At 35.5% G+C, this 25,402-nt stretch overlaps 1 protein-coding gene across 1 annotated transcript in view; it reads right to left on the bottom strand.

Annotated features, from left to right (window-relative positions):
• LOC138691090 (venom serine protease-like) overlaps positions 1–25,402 on the bottom strand; it is an 83,315-nt gene that overhangs the window by 37,639 nt on the left and 20,274 nt on the right. The window contains exon 2 of the mRNA XM_069812797.1: positions 1,783–2,010. Coding sequence (XP_069668898.1) covers positions 1,783–2,001 — 219 coding nt within the window. The 5' untranslated portion in view covers positions 2,002–2,010. The remainder of the gene's footprint in view (positions 1–1,782; positions 2,011–25,402) is intronic.

Here is a 25,402-nt window from a genome sequence, read left to right on the forward strand (position 1 = left end):
CTCTTTAAATTGTTTGAATATCTCGAAGTTCATGTTTTAAGCAGCTTCATGCTTGCTTTCTATAACAATGGAAGTCGGTTTCAGCCATACTTGCATTCTGCAAATCCTTATGTTCCTTGCAGTTACAAATTCATTGAGTTAGAAAATAAATCCGCCAAATACGCAATCATTGTTAGGCAACGATTCCGCATTCCCGTTCAAAAAATTTAGATATTACCGCAGTTTTGCCAGAACGTGAAACTTTGATGAGCAAAACAAGTGCTCTATGAATACTTTCACATTCTCGAACATATTTCTACATAAACTCATATCTCGAAGCTGAGTTCCCGACTTTCATGTCTATGTTCAAATCATTCAAATAATCCGACATAGTTTTCTATACTGACGCTTTCATGTGAAGATTGCATCGAGTCCACGGATTAAGGGGAGATATACAGGGTTGAGGGTAAAAAATAATTTTCAATTAATTTTTATGTAAAGATTGGACACTTATCTTTATGTCAGTGAAGGAAGTTATACGATATATACAATATTTTGGTAGATGTGACCTTTTAAGATACCGCAGTAAAATTTTGCATGCAGCTGTCTTTCATACTTGTGAACAAGATAAAGTACAATTATTACTGTAAAATGTTTAGTTTATTACAAAAAAATTTTACCTAAGAACATAAACAAGAAGAAATTTAAAAAAATATTTATTTTGTAGACTTTTTAAAGATTGTAGTTCATACTGTTCATCTGACATTCAGGAATAAATATAAAAAAGAATGACTCAGAAATATTTATATTTGTGGACATTATCATAAAAACGGCACATCAGTGCAGAAAAACGGCCATTTTTTTGTTATGATAATTACTCATAATGGTAAGACGTTTAGTAAATCTGAAAATAGTCTATAATTGCAGAAGCAGTGAGTACTGAGAATGTCAAATTGCAAGGTGAAAGAGTTATTAGTTGCTGAGAAAAGAATTGAATTCCCATAATTTTTTAGAGCTCAAACCTGTAGACTTATATCACCCCTTAACTTCAAGAATTCGACGTACAACACTATTTTTGGTGCCCATAGCAATGGTTGGACGTTTACACATATATTCGTAGATGGAAGGAAAATTTTACTGTAAGAAGGGCAATTTGACTTCAGGAAGGGAAAAGTTACGAGAGATGGAATTGGACTGTTGCGAACAATCCCTGAAATATTTTTTATTTTAATTTCTAATTTAAAGTCATTTTTTTTAAATTGTATTACGTCAAAAGTGATTGTTAAAATAAACTATAAGTGTTAAACCATTAGTTCTATGTTGGTTTGTTTATGTAAATTTTCACTGAAATATCTTAAAAACTGAGCGAGTTACCAAGGAAACCGTTTGAATAAACAAAAGTTACGGGCGCAATTTTATATTTATAATAACACATATCGGCATTAAATCTGAAAATACTATACAACTGCAAAAGTAGGCTAATACATATTCAGCATGTAAAATTTCAAGTTTACAGATTTATTCATTGTAAAGAAAAAAACTGAATTTCACCAATTATTTTTCAGTCCGTAAATAATAAGCCGGCACACCCACATTGATACAGATCTCCAGACTCTAGACATCCAGGGAACTTTTCTCCTTCGAGGAAAATTTCCTGAGAACCGAGACTGGGAATCGAACGAGTCCTGGAAGCCAGCATGCTGACCACCATACCACGAAGGCAGTCACAAATATAACGAAACAATGAAGATGGCGATAATGAAGAAGAAACAAGAATCTAATAAGAATGTATGCGATACTCACCGGTTCTATGTAAAATTTACACTCCAGAATGAGACGAGAACGAGATGGGGCGACGGCCTGCCAGAAGCAGTTCACACTTCCGTGGTAGTTGTTCGGATAACCAGGAGATGTAATATAGTAGGTCTGCCCTGCGTCCACCTCCTGATAGTATCTGCATTGTGCAGCCGCGTCGGACGCGAGGAGTGCCACACCGGCCATCAACCACACGCGCAGCGCCATCCTCACAAGCTGCAAATGGATGTGGCAACTTGCCTCAAGTTTCCTATATCATCGCATAGCATCACGTTTGTTCCTTACTTCTCCGTTACGTTTGGTGACGGTTAGAGAATTAAGTGCGTTTTAGTGTGAATCAATTCATGTAGTTTCAAATTACGAACACATTCTACTGGTAGTAATTGCTTTTCGAACACTTACAGTAAATAAACCCTGAGTGCTTGCATGACAATGTTACAAAGTTATAGCAAGAGCAGAGGAGAGTGGAAAGAATAATTTGTCATAAGGAACCTTACTCCGAAAATTTACAGTTTAAACTTTATAAGCCATTAAGCAGTGGTCGTCAGCACTCGCTGAAATGGATAAAGGGTAAGCAGTGCAACGTAACATGCGCCGTCGTGCAGCAGGAAGAGGGAGACAGCATACCCGCCAGCAGCCTCGGATGCACCATAGTGCTGATGAGCGCTGCATTAAGTGATCAGACCTGTTAAATGTGTCTGTGTTATCCTGCTCTAAGACAATATTTTAGCTTATCTCTCGCGGATTGTGTGCTGTTTATCGCTTTGTCAATGAGACTGACATTTCACGAACATTTACTTACGCCACTTGATTTGTCACATTAATTTAAAAGGATGTCAGTTTAGTTCATGTTTGTTGATGGCATGACTCGTAAATGTTATCGTAACTTGCTGGCGTGCACTTTGTGTATGGAGAAGCTGGAGCTAATGACGGACAAGCTGGGAGGATTTATCGGCAATGGAATTCATTACTATGTCACCTGAGTGGTAATTTTCCAGTAAGGTGGGTTGGAAGAGAACATTCTGTTGCTTGGCTACCGTGATCCCGATATACCATCCCACTACACCTTTTCCAGTTGTATTTCGGAAAATATCAATTGTATTTCAGATTTGTCATTTGTATTTCAGATTAGTCAATTCAATTTCAGATAGTATCATTTGTATTTCAGAAAACATCAATTGTATTTCAGATTTGTCAATTTAATTTCAGATAGTATCATTTCTATTTCATATTAGTCAATTCAATTTCAGATAGTTTCAATTCTATTTCAGAAAACATCAATTGTATTTCAGATTTGTCAATTTAATTTCAGATAGTATCATTTGTATTTCATATTAGTCAATTTAATTTCAGATAGTATCATTTGTATTTCGGAAAACATCAATTGTATTTCAGATTTGTCAATTTAATTTCAGATAGTATCATTTGTATTTCATATTAGTCAATTTAATTTCAGATAGTATCATTTGTATTTCGGAAAACATCAATTGTATTTCAGATTTGTCAATTTAATTTCAGATAGTATCATTTGTATTTCATATAAGTCAATTCAATTTTAGATAGTATCAATTGTATTTCGGAAAACATCAATTGTATTTCAGATTTGTCAATTGTATTTCAGAAACTATCATTTGTATTTGAGAAGTTACGGTTGGCACCTTATTCTCCAATGTTAAATCCAATCGAGATCCTTTGGTGTAAAGTGAAGACGTACATAAAAACCCATCTTGGAATTCCTGACGTCATAGCTCCTGGTGTTGTAGGCTAATTTACCTACTGTAGAGAGTAAAATTGATGAAGCAACACACATAATGTTGTTGGTGGTGATTGTGCTCGTGCAGTACAACACAGTACAATTCATCAAGCTTCAGCTTTAGTTATGGAGAATATGCCTGTCGGACACTAAAATGCAATAAAGTTGAGGATTTTTAAAATCCAGTTTCCATTTTTTTTTTATATTTTAAAATCTCAAGTAGGCCTTCATTTGTTACTTTGTGAAATAAAAGCAACTATGTAATCTTAAATGTATTGTTTATTTTCTGAAATACATTTGATACCATCTGAAATACAATTCACAAATCTGAAACACATTTGATACCGTTTGAAATACAATTGATACTACCTGAATCTGAATTGACAAATCTGAAATACAGTTGATAATTTCTGAAATTAAATTGACTAATCTGAAATTCATTTGATAATTTCTGAAATACAATTGGTATTTTCTGAAATACAAATGGAAAAGTTGTAGATTATTTCTTGCAGACCCATTTTAAAGCAATTGTTTACGAAATATCTGTTGACGCCGAGAACTGCTTACAAGAAAATCGTTCTTGCCTTTAACAGGATTTTAGTTATGTCAGGAATTTTTTTAAGGGTGCATCAATCAATGTTGCAGCACTGCACTCTTTTTATTGAGGTCAGGGTCACCATTTTAATACGTCCTCTAACTTAATTTCCTGGAATAATTTCTACCATCATTTGATAACGACTCAATCCTTTGTAAGGTAAATAAATAAAATGGTTCATATGGACTTGTAGAGTAACAATCATTGTACTGTACAATTCACATATTGCATACGTGTAGTTTAGATTGCAGAATGACAAATACATGTGGAATTCAATAGAAAAATTGTTTGAAATTATAGGTATTAATAGAGATAAAGACATCACGATGCGAGAATTTTGAGTTTCTTGAAGATGCGAGAATTTTGAGTTTCTTGAAATTATAGATATTAATAGAGATAAAGATATCATGATGCTAGAATTTTGAGTTTCTTGAAATTATAGATATTAATAAAGATATCATGATGCGAAAATTTTGAGTTTCTTGAAATTATAGATATTAATAGAGATAAAAACATCACGATGCGAGAATTTTGAGTTTCTTGAAATTATATATATTAATAGAGATAAAGATATTATCATGATGCGAGAATTTTGGGTTTTTGTACATTTTCATAGACACAATATTATCACACGTTTGGAGCTGTTTATCAGCTCTTTTATTAGGCAAGGGAAGCAAAAGGGCGAGAAGGGAAGGAAAAGGAAGGGAAGGGAATGATAGGAAAGAAAATGAAAGGAATGAGAAGGAAGGAACAAGAAAATGAAAGAAATGAGAAGGAACAAGGAAAGCAATGAGAAGAAAGGAACAAGAAAATGAAAGAAATGAGAAGGAACAAGGAAAGCAATGAGAAGAAAGGAACAAGAAAATGAAAGAAATGACAAGGATGGAACAAGAAAATGAAAGAAATGACAAGGAAGGAACAAGAAAATGAAAGAAACGAGAAGGAAGGAACAAGAAAAGAAATGAGAAGGAAGGAACAAGAAAAGAAATGAGAAGGAAGGAACAAGAAAATGAAAGAAACGAGAAGGAAGGAACAAGAAAATGAAAGAAACGAGAAGGAAGGAACAAGAAAATGAAAGAAACGAGAAGGAAGGAACAAGAAAATGAAAGAAACGAGAAGGAAGGAACAAGAAAATGAAAGGAACGAGAAGGAAGGAACAAGAAAATGAAAGGAACGAGAAGGAAGGAACAAGAAAATGAAAGGAACGAGAAGGAAGGAACAAGCAAATGAGAGGATTGAGAAGGAAGGAACAAGAAAATGAAAGGATTGAGAAGGAAGGAACAAGAAAATGAAAGGAATGAGAAGGAAGGAACAAGAAAATGAAAGGAATGAGAAGGAAGGAACAAGAAAAGAAATGAGAAAGAAGGAACAAGAAAATGAAAGAATTGAGAAGGAAGGAACAAGAAAATGAAAGGAATGAGAAGGAAGGAACAAGAAAATGAAAGGATTGAGAAGGAAGGAACAAGAAAATGAAAGGATTGAGTAGGAAGGAACAAGAAAATGAAAGGATTGAGTAGGAAGGAACAAGAAAAGCAATGAGAAGGAAGGAACAAGAAAATGAAAGAAATGAGAAGGAAGGAACAAGAAAATGAAAGGAATGAGAAGGAAGGAACAAGAAAATGAAAGAAATGAGAAGGAAGGAACAAGAAAATGAAAGAAATGAGAAGGAAGGAACAAGAAAATGAAAGAAACGAGAAGGAAGGAAAAGAAAAGAAATGAGAAGGAAGGAACAAGAAAATGAAAGAAACGAGATGGAAGGAAAAGAAAAGAAATGAGAAGGAAGGAACAAGAAAATGAAAGTAATGAGAAGGAAGGAAAGGAAGAGCAATGAGAAGGAAGGAACAAGAAAATGAAAGAAATGGGAAGGCAAAGGAAAGAAAATGAAAAGAATGAGAAGGAAGGAGAAAGAAAGGAATGAAAATGGGAGGAATGAGAAGGAAGGAACAAGAAAATGAGAGGATTGAGAAGGAAGGAACAAGAAAATGAAAGGATTGAGAAGGAAGGAACAAGAAAATGAAAGGAATGAGAAGGAAGGAAAAGAAAAGCAATGCGAAGGAAGGAACAAGAAAATGAAAGAAATGGGAAGGCAAAGGAAAGAAAATGAAAAGAATGGGAAGGAATGAAAAGGAAAGGAATGAGAAAGAAGGAAAGAAAGAAAGGGAATAAAAATGAGCGGAATGAGAATAAAGGAAAAGGAAAGAAATGAGAAGGCAAAGGAAAGAAAGTGAAAAGACTAGGAAGGAAGGAAAAGGAAAGGAATGAGAAGGAAGGAAAAGGAAAGGAAGGAAAGAAAGAAAAGGAAAGGAATAAAAATGAGAGGAATGAGAATAAAGGAAAAGGAAAAATGAGAAGGCAAAAGAAAGAAAATGAAAAGAATGGGAAGGAAGGAAAGAAAAGGAAAGGAATGAGAAGGAAGGAACAAGAAAGGAATGAAAATGGGAAGGAAGGAAGGAAGGAAAAGGAAAGGAATGAAAAGGAAAGAGAGGGAAAGGTTTCATAGAAAGAAAATGAAAGGAATTAAAGGGAAAGAAAGTAAATTGAATGAGAAAGAAGGAAAAGGAAAGGAACGAAAAAGAAAGAAATTAAATGGAATGGAAAGGAAGAAAAATGAAAAGAAGGAATGGGAATGAAGAAAAAGAATGAGTTTATGATATGCGTAAAGACACGAACATTTTACATCCATTTGACCAAGATATTAGTCCTAGATCATATTTAAAATGTCGTCGGGCGTTAAATAAAATACGTTGAAGGAAATACAGTATCTACCATTTTAAATTATACATTCTTTAAAAATTAAATTTTGAACAAATTTGTACTGTACAAATATAGATTTGAATGAAAAATAGATAAAAATTATAAAAAGTTAAACATTTGACTATCTCTGAACCATGTTGATGAATACAGAATTCAAATAAAAATAGTTATAACTTATTATATAGATGTTCTTCAAGAATTAAACATACACTACTTCTGGATTACGTAAGTAGGTAGTTATGTAATTGAATCGACTAATATTTAATTTATATAAACGTTAATTAGGAACTTGAAATGACATCCTTTCGTACCACTTAAGTATAGAATTAATTTAATAGTTTACATAGATATTTTAATGCAAACAGATATTTTAAGCAATTAAAGTGTCGCTATGTTCAAACTTACAGATTAATAGTTTTAATCGGTTACTTGACTGACAATCTAGCATCCATGGGTTTGTTAATAGCGAGATTAGTTACAACGGAATTGCTTGACATTTGTCTTAAATTTGGAGAAAATCTCGAGAAAATATTCGTACTAGAAATGTCAACAAGCGTTTAGAACCAATTTCTGTAGGCAATTATCCCAAGTCCTAGATCACGACGGTAGCTATGAATACAAAATTTCAATGAAATCCGCTCTAATATACAGTAGGAAATCTTCCGGAACTTAAGTTTTACCACCTTCAGACCATTTTATATTGTAATGCATGGACATTAATTATGAATTAAATAATTTGTCACTTCTGAGTCGCATAAATTAAAAATATAATAATTTTAAATAGGCTACAGTTCTGAACAGAGAACGTAAGGGGAAACATGCCGTAATGGAAGTTGGACCTAAATACTATTTGTCAGATTGAAAAAGATAGTTTATTATTTATTCTTACTTCCTGAAAATGCACTAATTTGAAACTATTCTCAAATTGTTAGATATGTAATAGACTAGTTACGTAATTATATAATTGAATTGAATATCAAGTATTTCCTACGTGTAAATCGGTCGGGTGTGGGTTAATTAATTAACACTGTTCCGTCCTAACTTCTATGAGGATAGTGAATATTATTAATTGGCAGCTAGATAGTGTGTTCATATTTCAAAGTTACATGTACATTTTTGAAATAAAATTATCTGCGACATTAAATCCAAAACTATGAAAATTAAATGTTTTCAACAAATTTAGTAATTAAGAAACATTTCTAGTTGTACTTTTCTAATGAGAGAAATTGACTATAAACAGTGTTGAGAATTATATACATTAAAAACCTAAAACATGCACTAAAATGCACTGTAAACGGAAGAGCTGTCAAACTTACGAATATCATATCCCACAGTGGTCATATAATGGGAAATATTAAAATTATTGGGACTAATGAAGAAAGTCACAGTAATTCCTTAATTATTGCCTTGTTGGCTATTTCTAATTTAATTCGAACCGATTTTATACAGAAAATTAATTAAACTTTAGTGACATAATACCCTGGAAATGTTCTTTCTACATCACGTGAAGTGAGGGTACAAAACTTATAATCTGGCGAAACAATAGAATTAACGTCCACATCTCTACCATATCCTTGAAGCACTTTGCTTATATCCCTCGTCTTCTTGAGAGCATCATTTTTACTTCAGCCGACGGCGCGTTTTGTCGACAAAATTGATTCAGAACTTCTTGATTTGACTTCGGAAATAGTACAAACAACTGAAATTGAGCGGAAAACGCTGTTTTAAGAACCACTCATCTGCTACTTATTACATGAAGAATACAAATTTCCAACACTACAGGAGAAAAATAGTGAGACGATCTCTATGATGAGGAAAGGCCCCTTGAACTTGAACTCGTTATTTGTTTACTTTATCAAATTACAATTCTTCTCATCTAAGCCACTCTAACCTTGATCTTCTGCTATCCGCTATCTAACCCACTCTAATCTTGATACATTCCTCCTCGGCCTTCTGTTATTTAACTATCCCCTCTTCTAAGTAAAGATTAAATTTTGGTCCTACAGAATTATCTGTTATGGTTATTATTAGTTATTAATGGAGAAAAATTCGCTCCGGCTCCGGGGATCGAGGGAAGGCCACAGAGGGAAAAGGAGAGGGATTCCATCCAGTGCTATGGATTGGGCCTCGGCGTAGCGCAGTGGTTAGAGCGCTCAGTGCGTAGAACAGAGGACCCGGATTCGATCCCCGGCGCCGGAGCGAATTTTTCTCAAATAATAACTAATATCCTCTCTTCTAATCTACTCTAACCTTGTTACGGTCCTCGATTTCCTATCACTTAGCTAACCGAATCTAATCTCGTCATATTCCTTCTTTCACTTAGTTATCCCCTCATCTAACCTAACCTAACCTATAACTCTCAATATTTACGGAAACACAAGCCGGCGAAGAGTAAAAACCAGTGCAACACAAGCCCCACAAGTTTTACCAAAATCTAGATAAACAAAAAAAATCCGTTGAAAAACATGTAAAATTCCGTAAAATGGGGTAACTTTGCATAATTTTCTTGTTAGAAATTTGTTTTCAGTCTGTATCTAGTCTTTAAGTGTCTAATTTTGAGATGGACATTTATTTTATACGTTATAGGGGTATGCGGAAATGTATTTAGCCAGTCATATCTTGGAAAAGGAATGTCTTTTGAAATTTATAATCTGCCAAAAACTGGTGCAAAGTTACCCATAGTTGGGGATTACTTTGCACCGCCAGAATTTTTAGAGGCGTGGTGCAAAGTTTGCCACTGCTTGTGTTACATTGCACCATACATGTGTTAAACAATGAAATATACTGTATCAGAAACAGAAAAAATGGAAACACAGATTAAAAAACTGCTATAAATAGTAACATGGACAAAACTTTTTTGAAAAAACTGCACAAAATTTCAATATAAGTGGTCACATTCTTCTAAAATGTTGTTTAAAAAATATTTTCAGTTCTTTCGAATAAGTCGAGGCAACAGCACGTGAATAACTGCAAAAAATTAAACGCATTATTTTGTGTCAAGTTCCGGAATGGAATATAAGCAAGTCCTTTCTTGATACTTTCTTGGGTGGATTTAGTCTCCCAATTACATCCTTCCGTTCATATTCCATAATATCCTCCCTTTCAGGATTTGTATCCTTCTCAGCATCTTCCTTTGGCATATTTGGAGATTGTTACCAAGTTTGGCAGTGAGAGATCTTGTATGACCTCAATATGCAATAAAGAGAAGAACAAATTCAAATAATTTAGCTGTAATACAAAGGGTGAATTATAGTAAGCATTTTTAAACTTCATGGAAGGACCTGAAATAAAAAAAATGCAATGACAATTTGAAAAAATCGTTTGTGTTATGGTGCAAAGTAACCCCAATTTAGCCTCAAATTCGTCTTGATTACAAAATTATTCTGTAACACCATTTGCCGACAAAACAGCTGCACAAACGAAACTAGAAAGTCTAAATGGATGAATAAAGAATAGATACACATATAATTTATCTTGAGATTGTGCACACCATCTGTGATGAAAGATAATTAATTTGATCTGTATTTCAATCAATTATGCACACGTTCTATTGTTAAGATATAGAAATACCGGTACCATAAACAAATTATGTGAACACGAACAGTGGAAAAATACTGTACACATATACCATCTTTTGGTGGAAACAGATAAATTTGGTTCACATAAATACCCCTAGACCTATATAAAAAGTTTTTCATAGATGGTGCAAAGTTACCCTTGCAGGTGCAAAGTTACCCCGTTTTACGGTATGCATGAAAATAGCCTACTCTTAAGGCCCATTCACAATGAAAATTAAACATAACCGTAACATAAACACAGAAGTTTGCGCCCAGGCTACTAAATGGGATCATTCACAATGATTCACATAAGCATTGACATAAACATTACCGTAAGACGTTAACATGAAAGTTTGCAAACTCCAAACTTTCATGCGTATGCTTATGTGATTTGCAAACAGAACACCGTGGAGCGCTGAAGTATACGACAGAATATGAGGAAATGGCGTCGTTGTTATGTTTCCATGGTTATCAAGTATGTTTGTGGTTATTTTTATGTTCCCATCGTGAATGATCTTGATTTTACCGTAATGTTTATATTTTTAATTAACGCTTACGTTATGTTTAATTTTCATTGTGAATGAGCCTTTAACGTCTAAATATCGACAAATGTCCAAAATATGCACACATATGTGCGAACAATCATGCATCAATCAACTTAATTATACATGAAACATGTAATTACTAGTTAAATTAAGATATGTAGCTTCAATACAAATACACATTTACGTATCTTTCTCATTACTGGTTGTACATTTTCAATGGATAAATGAGGCGTTTAGTTGCAGATATATCACTAAAACATTTTTCATTACGTAGAAAAAACGTTTGCAAGGAACCAAGGATTTGCAACCAATACTATTCTTTCATCATACAAATCCATGTGATATATCTGGCTTTGGAGCATAACAGCGCTATAGGAGTTGTAGAATCATATGAAGAGTTCGTGGGAAAAACGATGAATGTCACATTTCTCTTAAGGATTAGATAATGATCTAATTGAGTCTATAACTGCAAGATGTAGTGCTGTTTCTATAGAAAATAAAGGAAAGGATTACTGTATTCTTGGTGATAATTCTCCTTTTTACCATTTTTCATAAGAACAACATTAAATTTCGTAGTAATCCATTGAATTAGATAATGACATCAACCTTAACAAAACTGTGACATTCATCGTTTTTCCCGCGAACTCTTCATATAATAGTACATTATGCAACGAACCTATAATGATAGTAATTAAGACGCGAGTATGTTTGTTTATGAAACAAGCGCCAGCGAGTTTCATAATTTTCATACGAGCGTCTTAATTATCATTATAGGCAAGTTTCATACGACTTTTTATGCGCGACCATAATTCTAACTTGAAATTATTCATAAGTTTTCATGTTATGGTTATGTGAGTGAGGAGCGGAACTGACCTGAATTGTGAGATGTGCGCAGACGCGAAAGTATTGATTTTCTCCGAGGCACGAATATCACTGACCTTGATATAACCTAGAGAACATTAATCTTAATATAACCTGGAAATTGATTTAGAATTGAAAAACGATATTACAAATTGAATTTATTTGAATATTATTTACAATTAACGCTAATTATTATAGTAACAGAACATAACCTTCTGCGACAGTATTGGATTTCCAGCCTCCGTGACTTTTCGCTAATTGTCTTTCGATTGCATATCCGAGAATAATCGATACTGGCGGGTTTATAACGGTAGAAAGGTGAATTGTCATTGGCTGAACAACTGACTCATAATGAATAGGTGTACTTTAATAAGATGCATTAAAGGGCTACTACTAGGAGTATAATTACTACATTTCGGCATGGTCGAGCATAAAGATATGAAATATAACATTAACTCATATTCTAAAAAAAAAAAAAAAAAAAAAAAAAAAAAAAAAAAAAAAAAAATGATATATCTGATTTTGCAACTGCGCGCCTTAAATGAGACCATATGAGAATTATTTATTCTTGAAGGAAACAAAAAACTAGTGTAATTGTTATATAATACTCAACTAAGTCAGTCAGTATTCCATCCTATCGGCAAGAACTCCCTGCTCGTCTGGGTACACGTGCTACTTCGCTCTAAATGTGGAATTTATGCAAGACTCTTTAATCTGGAGTAAAAAATATAACGTTTTAAATATTTAAAATGTGGTCTATTGGTAATCAATCAGCAACTGTCATGACGCTATCCGGCATCAGGAACTACGTAACACACAATATGTGGGCCTATAATTCAACCGCATAGGCTATGATTGCTAGTGTAGTAAATTGAGCACTTTATATAGGTACAAAGTAATATAAAATAGAATACCGGTAAGTTGTTAGGGATACTTACAGGATAAGTTTATTTACAGCAGCAAGTTGTAAGGAATGAAGGCTCCACACTAACAAGACGTTATTTATATGGACCAAGAATGGTGGAGCCTCAGTTCTGTGTTAGGTCATTACCTTTTGAATCGGTAAACAACATCTCTCAAATAGCTGTAACACGCGCAATTCTCACGGAATCTCGATGACCTGTGCTACCCTCATTTCCTCATCCTCCATCAGGAAGAAGTCCCAAAATTAAGTTAAGATACAAGGGAGACTGTTGTACCTTTAAACACTTTTCACATTTTATTTATTTTTTTTAATTTTGGGAAATGAAATTTTTTAAATGAAAAAATGCTTGAAATAATTATTGAAGATTCCTTTACAACTTCCTGTATGTATTTTCTGTTTTATAGATCTATTAAGGATGGAAAAAAATAAAATGAAGGGATATGTAATGTGTTCAAAGGTGCAACAGGATCGTGTATCTTGGAACATACACTCTTGTAAGTTGGAACATATGGAATATAGGAGGGAATATAGCTGTAAAAACTGATCATCATATTTAAAATGTATTTGCAATCATAAACCAAAGCAGGCTTCTCTGATTTAGATTTTATTTCCTGAAGAAGCAATGACTGCTTCAACAGCTTTCTTCAAGACATCCGAATCAATTGGGGACCTCTTAACTCCAGACTTACTTCGTGACATGACCTTAAAATAAAAGAAAAACAAAAACCGATAGTATCGTGTAATTTGGAACATGTTCCATGGTACAACATGTTTTGTGTTCAAAGGTACAAGAGGGTGCACGTTTAAACAAATATGGCTCCGAAAACTAAGAGAGTCAAATAAATCATGGAAATTAAAATATGTTATTACTCAACAGATGATAGGGAACACGCAGTACTTGAAATATATTAAGAAATGCAATCTGGTTTTGTGTTAGAAAACATACACCAATGAACGAAATGTTTACTTTTGGTACTAAAAAAAACTTCTTTTGTCGACGGAACTCACACTTTGCAATAAATCAAACTGAAACTACGACCAGAGCTACTTAGCGGCTTTCTCTACAATCTACTTCAGTTTGAGTCCTCTAGGTAGCAGCAAAAATTAAAAAACAAAAAATGTTGAAAGGTACACTATGCTAAAGGTACAACAGTCTCCCCTACTGTAGCCTACTTCAGATACCAAAAATAATATACCAAAAGAAAGATACACTGTACTTCAAATAACGAAAATAATGTTCCTTTATTGTGTAATGAACATGCATGTCTATAATGTAGTAAGTTGATTATAAAACATTAAATCTAAACTCACAATTTCCTAACGTCTGATTTCTGAAAGAGTGCCAGTAACTACGAATAGCGAGCGCTCTCGAACGGGCTGCAAAGATAAACAAATGAGATACCGGGTAACAACGCATGCATAATTCCTGATTATTCAACTATTACCGCAAATCCTTTGCGTTTTCGAATGGGTGTTTACTAGTAGTCTATTGTAATTGTAAAAGTCTCGGCTAAATGTGGGTCACGTTTACAAAAATTTTGGAACCAGATTTAATTTGCATTGGCAATTGGTGATGGCTGCGTGTGAATCTGTGTAGTAGCTTCAGTATAGCTTAATTTCGATACTTTTCTCTTATTATAATTTCGTCAAATGTGCTTCAAGAATCGCAATATGCCAGTCATTTGTCGACAGATAATTATCATAGCAGGTATAAATCTTCCCTACTCGGCAGGGAGCTGAGGTATCGTTACATAAAATGTCATGTTCCTACCAGACGTCTTCATCCCACTTATCAGTAAGAGCAGCTGGTTCAGTCTAGCAGCCTATGGTTTACAAAATCACATTTGTATTCTAGCCTACATCCTTTCGAATCGTCGACGGATGAATCTAAATACGTCGTTAAAAAACTAAAGAATCCTGAAATTGATAATGCGAATTTTCATCATGCCACAAGTCAATAGTGTCTATAAATTTTATTACTAGAAATATAGGGACATCATTTTATTTTTACTAACATTTCTAATATTAACATGGCTATACCTTACGATTAACGGTTGAGAACCGGAAACACCGTTTCCTACCCCTTCCACGACTGGAGTTCGATGATACTGGCGAAAAATACAAACAAATTACTTTACTAGGTATAGAAGGGAATAAAAGTAGTTCATCCATTTACGTAAAGTAGGAAATATTGCGATTTTGAGTTTGATAATTTTCATTAGGTTTTTTTTGTAACTTTCATTAGGTTTTTGTTTAATCAAAATACAGTACTGTATTAACAATAAGATTTTTAATCACGAACTGAGCTATCCATTCGGACATATTCATTATGCAGTGTATATTATACTGTCTACAGCAAATTAGCATACAATATAGAGAATGAAGTTAAATTGAAAATTAATCATAATATGGATATTTAAACACATTTTTTTTTAAATGGTGGAAGTTAATTTCGATACAGGCTTCAGTTGTGAGTGAATGTTGAATTGAATTGGTTAAAATGTACGGAGAAATTCGACTTTTACTTTTTAATTGTAGGCCTATATTATCTTTAGTTTTTCATTTAGATTCAATTTTTGTTTCGTAATTTACTTATTGGGTTTTATTCTTCCTTATTTATTTGCTTTTAAATTATTTTATATGCAAGTTTTTGCGTGGTTTGCAATTATATTTATCTTAATGATTATTGTTCATTCGCAGTAATAAGTTTTGTAAATTTATGGGAGTTTGATTTGGTAATTTTGATTTATTACTAGTAAAATTTGTGCCAGCATCCGCGGTTTCTTTTGTGCATATCATCTCTCTACAGACTATTGTACCTAATTCCAATTACCAATTTCGTCCTTCGTACTAGTAACTCATGTTGAAATAATTCTGTACTTACTCTATAAAAGAGTACCTTACGTACTGTGTAATTCAATCTTCACTTCCGCCCGATCAGAAAAGATAAAATTACTCAGACATGCTATTTACTGTCCGTCCAAGTGGTTACGTCGCAGGGTCGTAAAAAGGGGGGAAATCACGTGACAGTTAATTACTTGGCGAGGCCCTTCTATTTAAGTTATTTTAAACAGTTGTATAATATTACGTAGACATCCAATTCCTAACAGAAATTAATGTTTTCAGAAAAGAGCTAAGACAGCCCAGCCACTAGCCTTTACAGAGGAGCGAGCAGAAGCGGATGGGGGAAACCAGGATGCGACGTGGGCAAAGGGACGACAGTACCTGTGCGAAAATATGATTCAATATTGAAAGCTCTTTCGTTACTGGAAAACGCGAACATATTTCTGAAACGTACTGTACTCACTAACTAAATACTGTTTGTTTACTATGACCGTAAGGCGACTTTGACTGCATACGCGGTCTTGGTTCTGTTTGGAGGACGATTGGAAGTTTACTATAGCTCGACCAACTACAAAAAGACCTTCAACTTTTCCAATACTCACGTGGCCATGGAGGGTGAAACGTCATCACTATGTGAGCAGCCTCGCTAGGCCGGGTTACACTAGCAGGCTGCAATTATGAATCCGATTCAAAAGCTGTGTCTGTAGCGGAGCTTTCACTTTTCAAAGGCCTGCCGCGCACACTTGGTTTCCTTTCCATTATTATAAATTACAATCTGTTTTAACCAGCCTATATACAATAAGTCGAAATGGAATATTAATTGATTGAAAAGTGAAAGAATGGACGCGAACACGACTGTTGTTTCGAATAGTTTAAAACGTACTCGCTGCGAGACGTCGATCAGGGACCGCATCTACAACACAACTGACCCCCCACTATGACAACCTGCGCACGAACGAACACTGGTTTCTGGCGCTGGTTTTTATGTCAGTGGTCGGGCTATAGTAGAAGGGGTGGGAGTGAAGTACATTAAAAAACTCAGGTACAATAAAAATTGAAGTAAAAATAAAATGATAGTATATGCATTAGTGTGCTCAAATTAAAAATTCTCATCACGATCAAAGAGCGATGCGACACTGTATTTTATAGCAAGTAAAATAGTTTACAATTTTTGGTTCTGGTAATATATTTTATATAATAGTGGCTCCTTCGAAAGTTTTCACTCTCCTTGCCAGAATTTATCCTAACTTCATATTTGAACTACATGACTTTACATTAGATACACGATGTGACATGGGACAGCACAACTCCGCATAAGATATTATATTGAAATCGAACCGGCATTTAACTGCGAGACGTGATGTGAAGCCCTGAAAAAACACACGCACGCACGCACACGCACACGCGCACGCGCGCACACACACACACACACACACACACACACACACACACACACACACACACACACACACACACACACACACACACACACACACACACACACACACACACACACACACACACACACACACACACACACACACACACACACACACACACACACACACACACACACACACACACACACACACACACACACACACACACACACACACACACACACACACACACACACACACACACACACACACACACACACACACACACACACACACACACACACACACACACACACACACACACACACACACACACACACACACACACACACACACACACACACACACACACACACACACACACACACACACACACACACACACACACACACACACACACACACACACACACACACACACACACACACACACACACACACACACACACACACACACACACACACACACACACACACACACACACACACACACACACACACACACACACACACACACACACACACACACACACACACACACACACACACACACACACACACACACACACACACACACACACACACACACACACACACACACACACACACACACACACACACACACACACACACACACACACACACACACACACACACACACACACACACACACACACACACACACACACACACACACACACACACACACACACACACACACACACACACACACACACACACACACACACACACACACACACACACACACACACACACACACACACACACACACACACACACACACACACACACACACACACACACACACACACACACACACACACACACACACACACACACACACACACACACACACACACACACACACACACACACACACACACACACACACACACACACACACACACACACACACACACACACACACACACACACACACACACACACACACACACACACACACACACACACACACACACACACACACACACACACACACACACACACACACACACACACACACACACACACACACACACACACACACACACACACACACACAGGCGCGCTCGCGCGCGCATGCATACGCACACACAGAGGTCATTCCCATATTACGAAATGACAGCCTAAAAAGAGAACCACCAGAGCATCCACTGTCGGAAAGGCATTTTTTTTGGTAACGACCGCTACATGAATGTACAATTGCAAGCTATTATTTCATGCATTTCCATAAGGGTTACAACGTGACTTCTTTTGCAGTGGCTAGATGGCAGCATAGTAAAATTGATAAAGTTGTTGCCTTGAAAGTCCATTACGCTGATCAATCTGTTATATTTATTTATTTATTTAATACTTTACACTTGAGTTACAGTAGGAATTGCAACCCGAAAGCGCAGAAGCTCGTGCTCGGGCGCAGTTCAGATCAGTTATACAAAATATCACAAAATTAAGAGAGTTCATTGAGCACAATAACATTAATAAATGGTAAAATAATACAGCATGTAATAGTAGGGTCTACGTGGTACAGTCATTAAGTTCTAATACCGAGCGCATAGTGGCGTTTCGGTGCACTATAGCGCATAGGTGGCGCCATAGTATGATACCTTGTCAGTTAGTCTCTCGACCCAACATGAGACAGTTGAGTGCATGCACTGTAAGCAGAAATACGGTCTTTGTTGTGACGGTGATTTGAATGCGCACGTCGGAACCCGAGATCTCACAGTTTTAGCAACGGGCAAACATCAAGTTCTGCTAGAAATTAGGCAAAACTGCTGCCGAAACGTTTCAAATGATGCAGCAAGTTTACGGTGAGGACACAGTGAGTCGCAGTGTTGTGTTTGGGTGGCACCGACGTTTTTTGCAAGGAAGAGACAGTTTGAAAGATGATGTGCGTACTGGTCGGCCACAAACAATTCGAACTGAACGCAAGATCCAAGAAGATGCATCGTTGGTGCGTGCTAACCGCTCCCAATCGGTAGACGATATCGCAGCAACAGTAGGGGTCAGCCATGGTACTTGCTACAATATTCTGTCTGATGACCTGAACATGTCTCGTGTTACCCAGCACAGTGTGCCACGAATCTGTCGCAAGACCAACGTGATGATAACATGACGATTTGTGGTGACCTCATCAGTAGTGCTGACGATGATCTGACGTTTCTCAACCGGATAATAAGTGGAGACGAAACTTGGTGTTTCCTTTACGATCCGCAACTGAAACGACAATCCGCCACCTGGAAAACGCCGTTATCACCACGACAGAAAAAACCGCGACAAGACTTGTTCACATGGAATTCATCCCAGAAGGTGCAACTGTGAACAAAACCCGCTACAAAGAAATCCTTGGCCGTTTACGAGATTAAATTCGCCGTAAGCGACCTGAGCTATGGCGTACAAAGAATTGACTGTTGCTACATGACAACGCCCCTGCACATCGCTCTGTCCTTGTCCAAGAGGAACTTGCAAGACAACAGGTGACAGTTCTTCCACACCCTCCGTACTCACCTGATCTCGCACCATGCGATTTTTTTCTCTTTCCTCGCATGAAAGCAACCCTACGTGGGCGTAGATTTCATTCTTCCGAAGAGGTCATGACTGCCACAAGAGAAGCCATACGGGACCTTCCTGCCAACATCTTTCAACGGTGCTTCCAGCAGCTATACCAACGTTGGCAAACGTGCATAACGGCCAACGGAGACTATTTTGAGGGAGGATGTGGTTCTGTTTAAATGTACGCCGTGTTTTGCGGCATCTTATGATACATCCAGATTCTTGTGGGAGCCTACCCTCCAGGCGTCAAGTCTTAGAACTTAATGACTATATCATGTATATACAAATAGAAAATACAAAAGTAAATGGATATTAGAGTATCAATTTTTAACTCAATTAGCTTAAACAATTAAATAATTAATCTGATTTTTTCTTAAATCTATATGTGTTAAGTGTACTTAGCTCAGGGTAAGCTCTAATTAATGCATTATATATTTTGGATCCAAAATTTCTGCTGTGTTTTAATCCAGCAGTTGTGTGGCATTTGGGAGTATTTAGAAAGAAACTGTAATTTTGTCTCGTATAGTATTCGTGAGGATCAAATTTAAATTAATTGTGGTTTTTATGGAAGTAAATCAGCAATGTTTGTTTATAAATTTGTTCTAGATTTGATACACCAAATTCCTGAAAAATTAATTTTGTTGGGTAATCAAAAGGTTTATATAGACAAATTTTGATAATTCTTTTTTGGAGCAAATTTAAAGGATGGAGAGTCGATTTTGCTATTCCTCCCCAACCTAATATACCATACTGAATTATTGATTGAAACAGAGCTATGTACACAGTACGCAGAACATAAACAGATAATAAGAGCGTAGAATGGAAAATTTGTGGATTGTTTTAGGCAATCTGTTACACAGGAAGGAGATATGCTTGTCCCATTTTAAATGTTGGTCAATAATAATGCATAAATATTTAACTTGTGAGGATATACTGAAAGCGTTACATGAGCAAGTAGGTAAGTTACAATCATGTATTATTATACTTCTATTATTATTCATTTTTAGTTGCTCAAGGCCATGTGATGTTAATGAAGATGGTATTTATTTTGTTTTAGAAACGTTCAAAGAAAGTAAGTGAGCTTCCAGCCATTCTTTAATAATATTAACACCGTTGTTAGAATTTTGATAAGTTTCATTCCAACTCGAACAGCTAAATATAACCACAGTATCATCAGCATAAGAATACAGAGTACCAGAATATTTCTCAATGTCAATTTCAAGTAAATCGTTGATATATATTAAAAAGAAAACAGGACCTAAAATCGTCCCCTGAGGTACACCTATATTAATGTTACGTGATTCACTAAGGTGATCATTTATTTTAGTTGCTTGAGTTCTGTGGCTTAAGTAAGATTTAAATAATTTTAAAGCCATTCTATTAATTCCCATTTTATTCCAAAGTATATTGTGATTGACTGTATCGAAAGCTTTTTGCAAGTCTAGAAAAATTCCTAGACATTTATTTCCTACATCTAATTGTTGAATTATTTATGTGATTAGGATTTGAACCCACGACTGTGTTCTGCACACACACACATTGAAAATTACCACAACAATATCAGAATGAAATTATAACATTTTCAAAACGTACGTTTTATGTGGTAGAATAACATTTTTCGAAAGATAGTGATCACACATATGTCTGCATTGAACATTTTTCCATCACTAGTAATAAAAATAAAAATGCAGTATAAAAGTTAAGAAACACGGCTGAATTTTATGAAACCGTGATGAGCATTATCTGTTTTGGTATCCTGTAACGTTCCATTTATTGATGTGTTGTAGTCTATTATATATATATATATATATATATATATATATATACACACACAAATAATTGTTACGGAGATATTCAGGTACGGGTGTTATTTTAAGTAGGCCTACTTCACCTGTGTCTTCATCTCGTTTCTGATCTAAAAGATTGTATCCAGGAGTTATTCTCATAAGTCTATTTTGAGCTGATGTTATGCGTCTTTCATCTTGAATAAGGATGATATTATCATTATCATTATTATTATTATTATTATTATTATTATTAATCCGAGTCCTTTAAGGGCCCAGTGTGACCAGCCAGCTGCTGGCCACACATTCAAGTGCCAAAATAAAGGTGGTCGGTCATCCAATCAGAATGAATGTATCGTGTGGTTAGAACGATGATTCCCCCAGCCGTTATATCTGGCTTCTGTAACCAAATTCCGTTACCTATCGTAGTTCCCCAAGTGCATCACGATGCTGGGCGGACACCGGTTCTATACACTGGACAAAATTTCATGAGAAAATTTCTTCTTCCACGAGGACTCGAACCAGCGCGCAATCCGTAACGCGAGTCCTATTGTATCCTCTTTTTATATTTATTGTATTATTTTATTTGCATTTCTATTGTTGTAATTACATTCTGTATTGTCTATATTTAAATAATTAAATTATCATTTAAATAAATAAATAACTAAATAATATAATTTAAATAAATAAATAACTAAGTAATAATATAATTTAAATAAATAATAATAATAATAATAATAATAATAATAATAATAATAATAATAATAATAATAATAACCAGGATGCCTTAAACCACAACACCACGGAGTAGAACGTGGTTATTGTTTTCATTGTTGTTATTGTTGTTTTTATTGTTATTGTTATTGTCTTATTATTGTTGTTGTTATTGTTGTTGGGTATGTGGTAGCTATAGTTCCGTCGGTCTTATTTCCGGCAGCCAATTACGTTGCAGGACGACTGCATTTAAAAGTTTGCGTCTTGTGATTCGCTGCTCATGACGTTATGCATTTCCTAAGGCTCGACTAATACTTAATATAACCGCCCGCCATTTTGCCTCTTCCGTTGGCGTTCGCAGAAAACATACGAGGACTTTATTTGCCGCTCAATTATTTGCTGAATTACAGTGCGTTTGATTTATTATCACAGGAGCTACGACATGATAATGTTTAACGGTGTGGCAAATAGATTCCTCGTCTGGTAGCTCGGCAACGAAAGAACAAAAATGGCAAACGATACTAGCCTACCTACCTAGACTTTATAGAACCTTTACTTCCTACGGTGTAAGCAAAGAGGAGTCACGCCGGGAATAACAGCGTCGCAACTATAGTTCTAAATTTTAGAACACTGTAACATTGCTACGGGGATTACTAATCAGTTCCTTAACTTTTACGAGGGCGAGGAAAAGTTACGGGTAGAAGGACTCTTGGACATCATACCACACGGAACCACAATTAATTCTGACGCGTATGTCGCAACTGTAAAAGAACTTCAAGCTCGACTTCATCGTGTTCGACCAAAAGGGCAGAAGCAGGATGTTTTTCTGTTGCACGACAAAGTCCGGCCACATGTCAGTCAAAATACCACGGCAGAAAACTTGGATGGACAACATTGAAACACACGCCTTACAGCCCTGATCAGGAACCGTGCGTTTACCATCTGTTTGGTAAACTGAAAGAGTCCCCTTCGCGGGACGTTTGAAGATGATGACTCCCTCGTGAACGCTTGTAAATAGTGCTCTAGACTTTTACCGTGCAGGCATACAGGCCCTAGTTCCAAGGTGGCGTAAGACAATAATTGAAAGAGATGGAAATTATATAGAACAGTGACATTTTGTTCCTGAAGGATGTATCTATGAGTATATTGTGCAAAAGTAACAAAGCCATAGGGTAAAAATTGAATAAAAAATTATTGTGCATTTCTTCTGGAAACTCTCGTAATAGTACCAATGTTATACAATATTGTAGTTAATCTTATGTATGAATTTAATTGGGTTTTAACGGATTGTACTTGCAGATAATCCTCTTCTTCTGCCTAGTATCACTCGACTGGTTTTGAAACCGCTGCCGGACTTTAATAATGAAACATAAGCATTATATATACAGTATTTTATTCGAGAAAGACATCAGGACACAATTAAAAGCGTTCGGCGTTACATTAATGGAAAATCACTGCTCTAAATAATACAAAATTATTAATGCAAAGTAAAAAATCATGCGACAATATTAACAACTTAGTGCCTAGCTCGATGGGACACTATCACCACGGCATGGCGCGTCCTCAGGTTGTGGATAGAGGAGATATGGAGGGTAGCTGTGAATATATTGAATAAGCAGTCGTGGATAGCCGATGAGGGGTGGTTCTCCACATTGGGGGTTGGGCGAAAGACTAACAACCCATCACCATAAAAAACAGCTTGTTACGAAACAACACAATAAGTTATATTACGGGTCGTTCTGTATTGTTGTGAAACTTGGATTCTCACTTTGAGAGGGAAACAGAGATTAAGGGTGTTTGAGAATAAGGTTCTTAGGAAAATATTTGGGGCTAAGAGGGATGAAGGTACAGGAGAATGGAGAAAGTGACACATTGCAGAACTACACGCATTGTAGGCCTATTCATATCCTGACATAATTAGGAACATTAAATCGAAACGTTTGAGATGGGCAGGGCATGTAGCACGTATGTGCGAATCCAGAAATGCATAAAGAGAGTTAGTTGGGAGGCCGGAGGGAAGAAGACCTTTGGGGAGGCAGAGACGTAGATGGGAGGATAATATTAAAATGGATTTGAGGGAGGTGGGATATGATGATAGACTGGATTAATCTTAACTTAGAAAGCATGATGGAAATATTCAGATTGTCAATTAATATAGATAAACACAATATAATATTTGTTACGCAGTCAAATGACAAATCAATGTAAAATAATGACTTATATTATATGGTCATTAAGTTTTATATACATGAATTACAAATTGCAAACGTTTTCGCCCATTCAGGCATCTTCAGGCACAATTATACAATATCTCATTATCAAACTGTGTAGCCATTACATTGGTGGTAGATAAACTGTTTAAGATTAATGATGTACAAAACATCTCCATAATTAAAATGTAATATTACAAGTCATAAAATTAAAATAATATTAAAAACCAAGTAGTGTTGTAATTAAACTTCATAATATTCTGTGGAACTCTTGTTCAGTAGAGTCCAATGAGTGATGAATTATGTCTAAAATATATAAATAAATACGAAATAGAAATAGAAAATTATCAAATGTAAAAGTGTAATCGGATTGGATAATTGAAAGTACTCACGTCGTTTGAACGTGGCAACTGTATAGATCACTATAAAACATCCTATGTTTGAAGTAGTTATCTGTAATGAAAATAATAAATAAATCAAAATTTTGAAGAATTTGAAAAACTAATTGCAAGACTAAATTATGGACGTAATCCACAACTCATTTTGTAAACTCTCTACAACCTGTAAATGCCCTTGCCTGAAAGAATCTGTAGATGTGAAATACCTGGGAATTATTGTTGATCAGCACTTGAAATGGGATAGACAAATCACCTTTTTATGTAACAGGATACGTAAAACAATTTACAAATTTGTAAACCTTCGCCATTACTTGCCTACTCACGTATTACGTTTGGTTTATTTGGCTCTAGTTGAATCTGTTATCCAATATGGTATAATTGGATGGGGAGGCATTACAAAAACTGCTCTTTTTCCTCTAATTATGTTGCAAAAACGTATAATCAAAATTTGTTTGAAAAGGCGACTGGATTATCCAACAAATTTGATCCATTCTGAATTGAATGTTTTTAGAATTGACCAAATTTATGAATACTCTTTAATGAAATTCTATCATAAAAATAGAACGAAATTTGTAGCTCAGCCACATGCTCATAATACGAGACGAAATGAAATTCTTAAATTAGTTGAACCTAAATATTTCACATCTGCTGCTTTACTACACAGTACAAATTATGGTCCACGGCTATATAATTCGATA

This window comes from Periplaneta americana, chromosome 16, assembly GCF_040183065.1.
Source record: "Periplaneta americana isolate PAMFEO1 chromosome 16, P.americana_PAMFEO1_priV1, whole genome shotgun sequence".
NCBI classification, from domain to species: domain Eukaryota; kingdom Metazoa; phylum Arthropoda; class Insecta; order Blattodea; family Blattidae; genus Periplaneta; species Periplaneta americana.